Source organism: Phoxinus phoxinus (assembly GCF_949152265.1).
Source record: "Phoxinus phoxinus genome assembly, chromosome: 15".
In the NCBI taxonomy this organism is placed as follows: Eukaryota; Metazoa; Chordata; class Actinopteri; order Cypriniformes; family Leuciscidae; genus Phoxinus; species Phoxinus phoxinus.
Window position 1 is genome coordinate 32,836,335 of NC_136890.1, and position 14,760 is coordinate 32,851,094.

At 35.7% G+C, this 14,760-nt stretch overlaps 1 protein-coding gene across 2 annotated transcripts in view; it reads right to left on the reverse strand.

Annotated features, from left to right (window-relative positions):
- eeig1a (estrogen-induced osteoclastogenesis regulator 1a) overlaps positions 1 to 14,463 on the reverse strand; it is a 38,984-nt gene extending 24,521 nt beyond the window's left edge. For both annotated transcript variants that reach the window (XM_079636550.1, XM_079636549.1), the window contains exons 1-2: positions 14,330 to 14,463; positions 13,803 to 14,062 (exon numbers count right to left, since the gene is read on the reverse strand). In XM_079636550.1, the coding sequence (XP_079492676.1) occupies positions 13,803 to 13,948 (146 nt within the window). In that variant the 5' untranslated portion in view covers positions 13,949 to 14,062; positions 14,330 to 14,463. The remainder of the gene's footprint in view (positions 1 to 13,802; positions 14,063 to 14,329) is intronic.
- Between the last annotated feature and the right edge of the window lie 297 nt (positions 14,464 to 14,760).

Sequence of the window (14,760 nt, forward strand, 5' to 3'; positions counted from 1 at the left end):
ATTAAAAGTGAAATTAACAACATAATTAAAATAAAAACATAATTGTAATGCGTAGAAACGTTAAAAAAAAGTTAGCTTTAAAATTAAATGGATCAAGAGTTTCTGTAATGTGAGAGACTGTGTGAGTTCACCAGTAAAACGAAGGACCACAATAAAATGCAATATTAGGATACACACGCAAATCCATTACTGAGCTCGTAATGACACTAAAAAATAACTAAAAGGGGAAAATATGCACATAGTGTTATACCTTTTATTTGTTTATTATCCTTATATTGTTATCTGTTAATGTCTATCATGTTCGATGCATCTGCTTAAGTAAACACATGACATTAACTAAGCATATAACATTATATATTACTGCTGTATATCACTGCCTTATGGATATTATTTGTGACACACTCATCTGATAACAGAATACTTGCTAAATTGTAACACTGAAAAACAAGCATTTTCTGTAAAGCTGCTTTGAGACTATATGTATTAATGTAATGTATACAACATTAAGAGCATGTGTTTTCAAGTTCAGACTTTTTTTTTTATTATATAATATTTTTGTGTAAGAAGGAATGTAATTAGACAATACTACTTACTACCAAACCAGAACAGATAAATAAATACATAAATAAATAAATAGAAAATAATAATATTAATATTAAATAAGTATAAAAAGGTTTTATATAAATAATAAAATATGAATATTATAATGAATAATTATACAAACTAATAATAATTCAACAGATAAATCTATATGCAATGATCACTCCACTGCTGGACAATAGATATCATGAGCCTTACACATTTACATACGCAAGAATAAAATATTGTCCTCATGTCTAGTGTTGATTAGAGCACAGCTTGTGAAGAGCATTGTGATGATTCTGAAAAACTGTGCAAATGACATTACATTTCTGATTACAAATGTATCTAATTCCATTTTCAACAAGGCAGGAAGCGATAGCCGATCAAAACAGGAAGTGATAGCCAGCGTGTCCAATAAATAAAGCGATCTTTCTCTCTCTCTCTGCCAGCCTGAACCCGCTCGCCTCCAGATCGGATGAGGAGGACCAGCTGTGTTCAGACATCCGCCCGGACCCGGGCACAGGGGCCAAATCAGATTCTGGAGAGGAAGCTCGTTTAATAAAGTTCACATTAGGGCTGTCGCGATAACCGCAATATTGTAGTACCGCGCTACTACTAAGCCAACCGCAGCAACCGCGATATACACGTTTTCTTTTTTCATAATGCTATACCCTTCTTGTTTTGAACTTTGTGCATGTGTATTGAATGTTAAATAAGTTAATAATGATAACAAGACTGTTTATCACGGTGATTTGTACAGAGGCTTCGTGGATTTGCACTTAAAGGATTAGTTCACTTTTAAAAAAACTTTTGCTGATAATTTACTCACCCCCATGTCATCAAAGATGTCCATGTCTTTCTTTCTTCAGTCAAAAAGAAATTAGGTTTTTGATGAAAACATTTCTCCATATAATGGACGTCACTGGGATCCAAACGGTTCAAGGTCCAAATGACAGTTTCATTGCCGCTTCAAAGGGCTTTAAACGATACCAGACGATGAATAAGGGTCTTTTTTATCTCAAAAATAAATAAAAAAGTTAAAGTTTTATGCTTTAAAAGCACAAATGCTTGCCTTGCTCTGTTCTGTAATACGCAATTACGTTTAAAATGGTGTAAAACACAAAAATAGAATATATAGTTCTGTTGAACACATCTTGATTGATTTCTACTAAGCAAGTTAAACAAAACAAATATCTTTTAAAGATTCAATTTCATGAACCAGTCAAACTTTCCTCAGAAGAGACATTTTTTTAGCCTGGTAAACATGAGTTTTCCAGCGGACTGACATGACCCTGCACAAAGCGGCTGTCAATCAATCAGTCAATCAGGCTGAAACTGTAGACTTCAGAAAAACACTTGCTATTTTTGTTTACAATACACATAAAACTATCCATGCGCAGTCGCTGAAGTTAAAACTATACGTTATCCATAAACGTTTCACTCAGAATGAAATCAATATATTGAATTAAATCAATCAACCTCACACATGACTAACTGACCATTCTGAACTCTATCTGTGTCAATCAATGAAGATCACATGCTACTTTTAACAAGCTGAGGTCAAAAGGTCACAGCACAACTATGAACATGCAGTACTTTGCATGATTTATAAACCCAGTTGCATAACCGCAAAACTGGGCTGTATGTCACTGTTTCCAAAGAGCCCTTGTTCTGAGCAATCTGGATTTATATCTATCGGACATCGGGGAGTGAAACCTCCAAAACGCGGACGATAAATCCAAACGGGTGATTGCATAACGCACGCCACACAAAGATGCTTACAGTTCAGAGCTACGTCGTAAAGGGCAACGACTGACCCTTTGAACCGGCCAGCTGCTTACAGCATAAAAAACACGTCTCTAATTACGAGAGCAAGCAAGATATCCGCTTTGAATCATGATAAGTCCATTTCGTGCTTGTTTGGTTGGTTTATGGCCTTCAAACATCATGTAGGGTGCAAAGCAGAGCATGTTTGTGAGGTTCAACGTTCACATTTAATTGCAACAAGGGATTTATTTTGCTCTGAACCCTATCTGAAGCCTCTTATCCCTGTTGTTTTGTGATGTTGGCCACTTCTCTGATGTTGCTGGTAAACAGCAGAGATCATCAGATGAGACGGACGTGTCCTCTCTGTGCAGATACTGTAATGAGGACAGGCAAGACGCAAGAGAGAAGACCGATCTGAAAGCAGGACACATATGTGTGTGTGTGAGATGCATACATTACTTCTATAGCTGTTTTTTCATCTGGACTTATGTGCATGATTGGAATATTGCATAAAACTTTGTTTTCATTCCATTGTGTTCATGAGATTCAGATTCAGATTGTTTTATTTAGTGCCATGTCAGCATTCAAAGCTATTTTCATGGCAAAAATTCAATTACAAAAATACAATAAAAACTAAAACAAAAACAGCAAGTCATATTATACAAGATTTTTAAAATTAACATGTGATAAAAAAATCCAAAACCAATAAGTCTTTAAGGCGAGACACTACAGGTGAATGGGGTAAACATTTTAACTAGCGGATATCACCATGAAACTTTCCCAGTTGATTACCTACATTAAGATGAGAAAAAACTGTATTACAAGTTTTCTGTAATTTAATGTTTAAATATGCAAATTAGGCCATATCTAATTAAATATGCGCTAATTTGCATCTATTTAAAAAAACGAAATCTGAGTATTGGATAAAGCCAGGTTCAAAATTATTTTTTAATTGTGTTCACATATTAGATGGGGAAAAAATTACAGAGGGATTTATGGATATCTACTTTTGTTATCCTGTAAATATACTGTCAATAGCCTTAAAAAAATATTTTCGCCATGTTTTTTGGAATAAAATGTTATATAAATCAGGCTAGGAATAATATATTTACAAATCCCTCTGTAAATGTCTTCATAATATAACTAGGTACCAGATATGAAGGTTTGGTGTATATCGGTGCGACTGAAGTGGAGATTACGGACTTGGAGAATGAGAGAAAAGTCATTTTGAGAAAACGGGCTTTAAAGATTTATCATCAGCCAATGAGATTGCGCATTCAGCCTTTTTACTTTCACGATTGGTTGCTGATAAAAAGGAAATTACCATATTTGGATCCGACAGCATTGTACAGGAGAGAGAGAGCTTTCCAGCGGTGTGTGTGATGACAGGGAGCAGGCAACGCAACTTTTGTTGAATTTATGAGAAATCTACAGACGCAAACAGACAAAGTGTAGTAAAATAAAGACCTAAATGTGTATTTCTGACTTTTTTTACCACAAGCCTGAAAGAAGACATGATGTTATTGAAGACAAATATCCCAAAATTGACCAGTGAAAAAAAATACTTCATAAAAGAGCATTCTACTTGTATTAAGTCCAGGACGATCTAATAAAATCTGTTTAACAGAGAGGGGAATCTTACATAACATGCATAAAGTTGGGTCTTCACCTTTAAGCAAAAAAGCATGGGTCAAACTTGTATGACCTATACGACATCTGGTGTAGACCACTTGATCAAGTCTAGTTTTAAGAGTGATAAAGAGTCTGTTTGTAATTTCCAGATGAGTTCCTGCATAGCTTATTATTCTTGCACATATTCCACTCTTCTTGCCACTTATTTATTCATTGTTTTATATGTCCGTGTTCATGAGAACAAAATTGTTACATCCTGAGAAATTGACACGAAATATCTGTAATAAAAATTAAAATTGTGGCTCTTTTTTTCTCCATTATAGACGAGTTGCATTATAGAGCGTCAGGCGGAACGCAATAAACGCTGTGATGTTCTTGCGTTCGGATGCTGGTGTTTGGGAACGCAATCGTGTGAGACGCTTCTGGAGGGAATTAAACCAAATCATTCTGATGATGACAGACTTTTGAGATGCTGTGATGCGATTGGTCCGCTGGTTACTCCAGTTATCCAATCACAGCCTCTGTTAAGGCAAAGTCTCATGAGTTTTTTGTTGTGCATCGAAGGATTTATTTAGTGAATGTGTTTCCATCGTAGTTTCTTTTGATCAGATAAAAACAGTGCACTAGTTTGTTATGCGCATTTTTATTTTTATGCACATCTTGTTTTGTTTTTTATACGATAACTGAAAAAAAAAATAGGTGGATGGAAACATAGAGAGCATAGAAATGACGTATGATCCAGTATTGTCTCGGTCAGGAAGATACAGCTGTTAACGGTCAACAGTTTCCAAATCTGCTAACACAGATCTGTGAACCCTAACACTGACTCACAGATACTAAAAATCAGCATTATTTTGAATCTACATAAAAAAACAATGTTAGATTCACAATGTTGTTGCTTAAACTAGATGAAGAGAGTATGAACAACCAATTTAATATTAAAGAAAGTTTTTTGGCTTGCTTTAGTTTGGCCACTATTGGAGAACTGAATGGCATCACAGTTTTCTACAAAGCTGCTTTATAGCTTAATTGAACTCAATTCATAAGTTATTGAACCAGACTGAATCAACACTGAAATTATTTCAACTGAACAGCTGTTTAATATTGTCTTTTTAGAGATGATTTACAGCAGAAATTAACTCTGCATTATTCTCCTGCTATAGAAATAAAGGTGACTTGATTTTTTTTTTTTTTTTAAGCACAAAATTAACATTTTGGGGTGAACCATTTCAAATAATTTAAAATAATACATACAATTAAATGAATGCAAAATGAACATTTCTGAACAAGATGTCTGTAGTTGCCTTGACAAAAATGCACTGATCAAGATGTTTGCATTTCAACACATTTAAAATGCTGACAACAGTTATTGTTTAAGATAACTTAAAATCTTTGACTTTTCTAAAGAATTTAGTTTTTTTTATTAGATCTAAAACATAATACTAATATATATATATATATATATATATATATATATATATATATATATATATATATATATATATATATAATATTAAAGAGGAATTATTAATCAATGCATGTGGCTGAATCGTACCGATTAATCAGAACTACAGCCTGACAGGTGCTACAAACTGAGAGCATGCTGGGTAAAACACGCATAATGAAAGGGAAACTGCACATGTGGCAAAAGGCTGGCTGTGGGAACGGTATCATCAGGGTCCGAAATTAACACCCGCCAAGCGCCAAATGCGGGTAGATTTTCCATTTGGCGAGTAAATCTCAAAAGGCTATCCGCCACACTGGCGGGTGAATATTCATACCAAAATAGTAATGTAATAAACATTTTTTAATAAAATGTTTGTCCCGCCATAGTCTTATCTGATCGGTGAGTAGTAGCCGAATGTAGACGAACTGCTGCGCGTGTGACAGGGCGCATGTTTAACGAGCAGAGATATGAAGAACGAGCAGAGAGAGAGAGAGAGCCCCGGTCGCGCGCGCGCTCTCTCTCTCTTTCTCTCTCTCAGTGGAGACAGGCGAAAAGGCTTCACCGTCTCCTAAGCGCTGTCTTCAGCATCCGAAATTAACACCAGCCAAGCGCCAAATGCTGGTAGATTTTCCGTTTAGCGAGTAAATAATAAAATAAAATGTTCGGACACTCGGGAGGTCGTGAGATATTGCACACGTTACGAGTCAGTTAAACTGATAATCGCGTCAAAGCAGCTGGTACACGGCACGACTGTCCGGCGGCAATCACGTGAGCTTTCGCGCTAAACACAAGAGACCGGAGTTTTCAATGTTGCAGGCAATAGCTTCAGATAGAAAATGACAGAAATGTGTGTGCAAATGGACAGTAGCCATTCCTTTCAACATAAAAACGAGAGAGAGAGAGAGAGAGAGAGAGAGATTGAGAGAGTGTGTGTAAAATATATATTTTTTTAATTATTATTATAGCCTACATTTCAAATTTTGCTCTGGACAATTTTTTATGTTTGTATTCAACATAATACCTTATTATCTCAATTAAATGTACTGAAATTAATGTATATGTGACACAAAAAGGCTGTTTATTATTTTGGCCGGTAAAAAATATGCTTGGCTGGTAGATTTTTTCATCTACCAGTCCCTGTGGCAGGTGAGCCAAAAAGTTAATTTCGGACCCTGGGTATCATACACCCAGTGGTTTGCGTTTTTTTATGGTTAACATTTCAAGAAGGGCGGCCTTAAAACTACAGGGCTGCATTACTTTCCCCAAAAAGCATCGTTAGCTCTCTACCATCAACTTAACTCACGATGCTTTTGAGAAACACAGTAGTGCCGCATTTTAGGAAAGACATCCATACAAGTCTTAAAAGTTCAAGACAAGTCATGTTTGCTTCCCTTAATCATCTAAAAGCACTAAAATAAAAATTGCACAAAAGTTTCCACCTATGGAAATGAGTAGTGAAACTTTCAGTTCTGGAATAGATTAAACATTGATGACACAAAAGCATGCAAATAAAGTAAAGAACCATAAACTGTTGATTGCAATTGCTTAAAGAAATTCAACATTTACTCACTCACCCTCATGTCAATCCAAATCATATACATGCAACACAAAAAAATAGATATTTTGAAGAAGTCGCACAGACCACTTTTATGTTGCTTTTTATCTCTAGAGTCTGGACACTTTCATCATATGGAAAAGAGAGGCGTAGATCAGGCTTGCTACGATAGTCGGTGTTACCGGTGTTACACTGTGTTCAGTCACAACACCGGTTTAATCACTTGCCCACCGAGAAAAAGAAAAAAAAAGTTTGACGCTCTTGTGAATGCTTTTAAACCGTTCAAGCGCAACAAGACTAAAGAGACCAGGCTGTAAGTCCTGCCTATTAGACACACACACACACACACACACGACCCACAGAAAAGATGCCCGTCAGTAGCCTATCGAGTTCTGTTTTGGGCTTCAACAAACCATAACACACACAAATTATGCCAACATGTCCGTTTTGTCGAGTGTCCTCATAAGAGCAGTCTTAAATTATTTAAATAAAGTCTTAAATGAACGTAGAGATTTGTGAGAAAATGGGACGCGTGTCAGATCGCGTCTCTGTCAGCAGCGGCTGGCCTTAAAGTGTCATTAATGTTAATCAAAGAACAAAGGTAAGAGAGTAAATGACTCACTCAGACCCGGCGCCAGGAGGATTATTATACCGGTAGCCTAATAATCATGAATGCACTCCGCTATCTTTTAACACATCTCCGGCGAACGGCTTCTTCACGCAAAAGAAAAACTCATCATGAAGTGCAGTGAAATTCAGCGACCTGTGTGGGCGTCTCCTGATGGATCGAGGTTGTTCGTTAACTTAATTTTATACGTGCAATTCACACGAGCTCTAAGCACATGCGAGACTGCTGCGCGTAGTCAAACTTTATTAATGAAACAGAAAATCTTTTTTTTTTTTTGGTCGGTCAAACGGCTTTCATAGTTTTCAGTTACGTGACTCGTGCGGAGACCTGGAGTGTTATTTACTTTCTTTCTTTCTTTTTACATCGCTTCTCTCACCCGATGAAACCGATATTACCGGTGTTGTCACAAGCGGTGGGAAAAATATTATCACCGTCACATCTCTAGCGTAGCTGTTCTCGTTAAACTACCTTCTTTTAAGTCCTAGAAAGTCATACAGGTTTAAAACAACATGATGATTATGAACTACAGTAAATAAAAACTGAGAGGCTTTGGGTATTATATAACAGAGAGAAGAATCTGCTATAAATATCAATGAAATATGAAATTACGGTAGTAACCCTTCTAATCTAAAGCCATACTGTCCCAGCGCTCATGCAGGCGTATGAGGGATGAGATTGTGATGCTTATAATTTAACTGCAGGCCAAACCCTCCTAATTATGAGGCTCACGATGCGCCCCGCCCAACATTCCTATACTATTCATAGAAAATACTACATTTCTGTGTATAACAATCTGCTTTTATGTGTCTGGTAGGTATTTTGACATAAGTTATAGACATTTAAAAATAGGTCAGACACTATTTATGAGCGTCACATCTTGGAAAACAGCATTTGCCTTGTTCTTCTGAAACTCATTTGATGAGAAAAAAAAGGGGGAAAAAACAAACATTTAAAGGCAGAGAAGCTCATCTGAAAATAACTTTAACAAAAAGCAATCCAGCAGAAATATACAATAAAATATAACTCATGAGTATTAGATCATAAACAAGTCAAAGATGTTTTATTAGTGGCTCTGGAAATGGTCTTAAGTTTGTTTGTTTGTTTGTTTGTTTTTATTGCCATACCAGCGTTTATGGAGGTTTTCAAGGCAACAAAATGGTGTTAAGAGTTCAATTAATTTTCATGAATCAGATCAAAATGTCCATTTCAAATTTTCAATAAACTTGATTTCAGAACGCAATGATCTTCAGAAGTATTCAAATGTTTTAGTAGCAAAATATGGAGGGAAATAATGCTGTTTATGGCTATGAATTGTTATATTGGTGCAAATTAATTAAAATGATTAACTGCAATTCTTTCGTTGTGCTCACTTTGTGAAAGAAAAAGTGTAGAAAAGCATGCTTGTTTTTTTTTTTACTATTTACTATTACTTCTTGTCAACATGTAAAGAGGCAAAGAGGCAAAGTTAAAAATAAATAAATAAAAATTAAAGAATAAAATTAAATCAATATGAGAGAAATAATGCAAAATATGCACATTTTACAATATAAATTATGTAGATATATCACAATAAAATTGGGAAATGCATGTAATTTATTGTCCTCCTGGTGCAGAGAACAGCTGATGCTCACTCTTCCTGCTTCCCGTCTAATTTTCCTGTTGTCTGTCTGAAACCGTGTGAATCCAAACACGCAATTTATCAACAAACTTCCTACAAAACATCAAGCAACTTTCCCTGTCTGATGTTCCTGTTGGAATATCTCAATAATAATCCTCAAACTCGAGACATGCAAAGAGTCGGATGATAAACTGAACCGGACAGATTAGTCTCATATTCACGACGTCTCTGTCCGTCTACCGTCTCCACACGCTGACATTTGGCTTCCTCCTGCCACCCACACCAGGATAAAAGCGGGTTATGTGTGTGTGTGTGTGTGTGTGTGTGTGTGAGAGAGAGAGAGAGAGAGAGACAGTAAGTGTGAGTGTGTGTGTGAGAGAGAGAGAGAGAGAGAGAGAGAGAGAGAGAGAGACAGTAAGTGTGAGTGTGTGTGTGAGAGAGAGAGAGAGAGAGAGAGAGAGAGAGAGAGAGAGAGACAGTAAGTGTGTGTGTGTGTGTGTGTGTGTGTGTGTGTGTGTGTGTGTGTGTGTGTGTGTGTGTGTGTGTGTGTGTGTGTGTGTGTGTGTGTGTGTGTGTGTGTGTGTGTGTGTGTGTGTGTGTGAAGGGTGTGTGTGACAGGAGAATGTGTGTGACTTGAATGAGAATGTTAAAAGGACAAGTAATAAACAAGAACCAGTGCCAGACCACAACCAAAATTAAGCTAAAATCCGTCGAGTCGGCATGAAATCTAAACTATTTTAAAGCATGTTCCTGGTCTTAATGCAAATTATTTATTGGTAAGTGCAAAACATTTGTCTTCGCAACATTCCATCAAAGTGTAACTTTTGAAATTAAATCAGTGCTTTTTCTTACTGAATATCCCAAGCAATATTGTATTGCTCAGATGTTTCCAATTTATACCTCACTTGACCGTTCGCAAAGACCCGCCCCCAAAATCGACCCGCCCCCTTTAGTTACTGTCGCTATGTCCGGCAAGCTACGCCTCTCTCACACACACTATGTTCTCATGCAGTGAAAAATACATTGTGGAGCAGAGAGGACACTGACAACACACTGACAGACAGGACAGACCAGGTTACTTTTTGATTACTTTTGATAAACATATTAAACAAAGTCTCACCTTTCAAATTTTGGTAATTTTTAAAGAAATTTAAACAATAAATACCGTTTTGTGGCTCTTTAATGTGTTGTGACAGATCGCTGTAGCATCAGTTAAAGCTGCTCGTGAACCGATCATCTCTTCCTTCTAGTTCATTTATAGCATCAAATAAACATTGTGAGAAAAAAACTGACAATATTGTGTCTAAAACATGAATGAACATCAGAAGGAATGTTGTTTTAACCGCCGAAAGACGCCAGTACACTCCGCTTCTCAAGTTCAAATCCTCCCATGTTAATCTACTAGCTCTCCTGACTGCTTTGTTGGATGGCGGATTATGATTGGTCAGATCGCCTGTCAATCAAACTCCCAGCGAAGGGTCAATTGACTTCAGGGAGATTTCAGTCGTGTTTCAACTTTATCTGCAATGTCACAGACGGAGAAACACTTCATTAAAACACAACTGAGATCTACACACATGAAATCTGCATCAAATTAAACAGTCACAAACCCCTGGACATGACAAACTCCTGCAGTGAGATGCTGCAAACACTGGACAGTGATATTAGATCATATAGAGTTGGAAAAAACTTCTGTATGAAACAACTGAGTTTGTGGATAGCGAGCAGAGGCGGCCATTGTTTAATGTTTAAACGAAACAGTCGCCAGGAAAAAAAACATTTGCATTGCAATGCGACAGCAATTACTTTATCTCTGTTATATATACACAATTTTATCTCATATTTCACTCGTTTATTTATTAACGCATTCTATCACTATCTCTCTTTAACCAGAACTATTGTTAACAATCACGACGAAAACATAAACAGCATTCAATCTTCGTTCATCAGCTAACATGAAATTATACTAAAACCACCAGTAGGTGGCGGCAAATCATTGTCTTAGTCATTGAATCATTCAATCAAATGATTCGTTCAAAACGGCTGATTCATTCAGGGACAAAGCAGAAGTGAGTCGTCGAGTCTTTCGTTAAAATGTTTTATTAAAAAAACGTGGATTCATTCAGTAACGAAACTGAAGCTCGTTTTGCTAGGTTTGGAACTATTTTTTTGGCAAAATAGAGAAAAAAATTGACAATATTGTGTCTAAAATGTAAGTCGCCTAATAGCCTATTATCTTATCGTTTATTGAATTGTTGTATAAGATCAATATCACATTTGCAAACGTGCTGATATTTGGGAAAACAGCACTTTTGCTTGAGTGATTTGCTTATAAATATTAAAATTAAGACTTTTTTTGCACCTTATCTTGGTTTTTGGAAGCATTTTTATTCAACTTTCAAATGAAACGGCAAAGGACAGTGATACCGGCAGTGAGTCTTTTCTGTTATTCTGAAAGCGATGAGCAAAACGGAAAAAAACAGCCGAGCTTTTCTGACCGCCTGTGAATCACGCTCAAATAAATATTTTATTATGCATAGATTAAGACTGACTTTACAACTATTATTTACGAGGCCATTTATAGGACACCTAAACTCAGGGTTTCTGTAATGTGAGAGACTGTGTGTGAGTTCACCAGTAAAACGAAGGACAACAATAAAATCCAATATCAAGATTACAAACGCAAATACTGAGCTCGTAATGACACTAAAATAAAAACGAAGAGGAAATTATGGACAAAGAGTATCAGACTACACGAAAGAAGTACAACAATTCAACAGACGCGTCTGTCTTCACTTCCCTCTGATCACATGCCATGATCGACATCCTCATGCAACCGTCTCTAACAAGCAGATCTGAACTGAGCTGATGACCTGAGAATCAGATGCTGGTTAAAAAGATAAGCATCACTATTATGTTTATATCAAGGAATCAGAACAACCTCCTTTAATATCAATCATCTAAAGACATAAATGTGACCCTGGATCACAAACCCAGTCTGGAGCCGCACGGGTATATCTGTGGCAATAGCAACTATACATTGCATGGGTCAAAATTATAATTTTTTCTTTTATGCCAAAAATCATTAGGATATTAAGTGAAGATCATGTTCCATGAAGATATTTAGTACATTTCCTACCGTAAATATATAAAACATGTATTTTTGTGAGTGAATGCAGCACAATCGTGAACATAAATGCACAACTTTAAAGGAGATTTTCTCAATGTTTAGATTTTTTTGCTCCCTCAGATTCCAGATTTTCAATAGTTGTGTCTCGACCAAATATTGTCCAATCCTAACAAACCACACATCAATGGAAAGCTTATTTATTCAGCTTTCATGTGATGTATAAATCTAAATTTCAAAAAATGTACCCATGTGACTGGTTTTGTGGTCCAGGGTCACATATGATTCCTCAAATAATTCAGAAAGCATCCAAGTAGCTGTCATTAGCAACCTTCATGAATACCCCCAACAACCACACAGCAACATGCACAAAATAAACATCTTAGCAACGCCCTGGCAACCACCCACAACACTTTAAGAGTGTTACTTTAGAGCCAATGTTTAGAAGTGTTTAAAATGTAACAAAAAATGTTTTAATCTCCTAGAATCATACAGCCAAAAAACTGCTTATTGACAATGAAAAGGCAGGGTTATAGTAAACTAAAATTAATACCATAAAAATATCTATTTTCATTACTTGAAATAAAATAAATATGAACTGAAATAAAATAAAATATATGAAAACTAGTGCTGTCAAATTGTTTAATCGTGATTAATCGCATCCAAAATATAAGTTTGTGTTTACTTAATATGTGTGTGTATTGTGTATAATTATTTTGTATATATAAATACACACACATGCATGTATATATTTGAAAATATTTGCATTTATATACTGCATATATATTTTTATATAATTTATATTATATATAAATATAACTATTTTATATATAAATAACAATTTTTTCTTAAATGTTTACATGCATGTGTGTATTTATATATACATTTATATATACAAATAATTATACACACACATGTAAACACAAACTTTTATTTTGGAAGCGATCATATATATATATATATATATATATATATATATATATGTGTGTGTGTGTGTGTGTGTGTGTGTGTGTGTATTAAATGTGTATATTAAATGTGTATATTATATACTTATATACACATATATATATACACATATATATATATGTATACACACAAACTTTTGTTAGATGTGATTAATCGCAATTAATCGATTTGACAGCACTAATAAAAACCTAAACTTTTATTTTTATTTAAGCTAGCTTTTTCAATTATTTTAACCTGATGTAACTTAGCCTACTAAAATAACAAATACAGAAACCAAATGTAATGGGAAAAAAACTGGTATTGACATTAAAAAAGATGCTTTTCAGGACTTTCGGCAGGTGTAGTACCATTTGTATTGTTTTAACTGCACAATGTAAACACTGTACTTCACCATCAGTAGGTAACTGTACAATAAAACCATCCAGAACTAACATTAAGTTACACGAATAAACAAATGGTGAAGATGAAGAAGGGTTTTACCTGGACGAAGCAGAGGTAAAGTCTCCTCCATCTAACAGTCTTATCTTACAGAACAAAACCCCGTTGACAAACGGCACGGATGTCAGCTCCTCCAGAGTGACATAAGTCTGAAACTTAAACTTCTTCTTCTTCACTAGAAACGCCATGAACTCGAGCTCTGAATGATTCAAATCTCTGAAGAAACCCGATGTTGGACTGAAGGCGGTGTGACGGGTTTAATCTGGCAGTGGAAACTCTCTCTGTGGGATCATGATGATCATCTGTGGGGGGGAGGGGGGGGGGGGGGGAACACAAATCACAACTAACATGAGAACAGATGAACACTGACATATCAACAAATATATAAACTTAAATTTTAGAGTATTATTTAGAAGAAGAAAAAAACGTTTCTTTGTTATTGTCAGGTTTTAGTTCACACAACCGCGAACAAACAATCGCCTCAGGTTTTTTTCTCGTGCGCGCGCGAATAAACGGTCAACCTTCCAAAAACATTAATAGAAACATTAACGCTGATCGCGTGAACTCACGTCTTTAGTGTTTCTTTCTGTCTGTCTTGTGTCTGTCTGTGTGTGAGTGTGTGTCGGTGTCTCCTGTGTGTGTGTTTGAATATGAATCTGTCTCTGTGCCTGGATCACTGCGTGTTTAGTTTTTCTACAGGGGTAATGATGAAGCGCCGCCCCCTCTCTCTCTCTCACACACACACACACACTGATTTCTCTCAGGCCAAAACCGTTATAGTCAATATATATTTAAATATAACTTAAATACTTAAAAATATCTAATAATGGTTGTATTGTTCTCCAAATGTAATTTTGTGTTCTTTATAAAATAAATAATCCGTTTAATCGTAATAATAGTACAACTATTTATTCAAATATATATATATATTACTATTTTTAAGGTTTTTAAAAGAAGTCTCTTCTGCTCAAGGCTGCATTTATATGATCAAAAATACAGA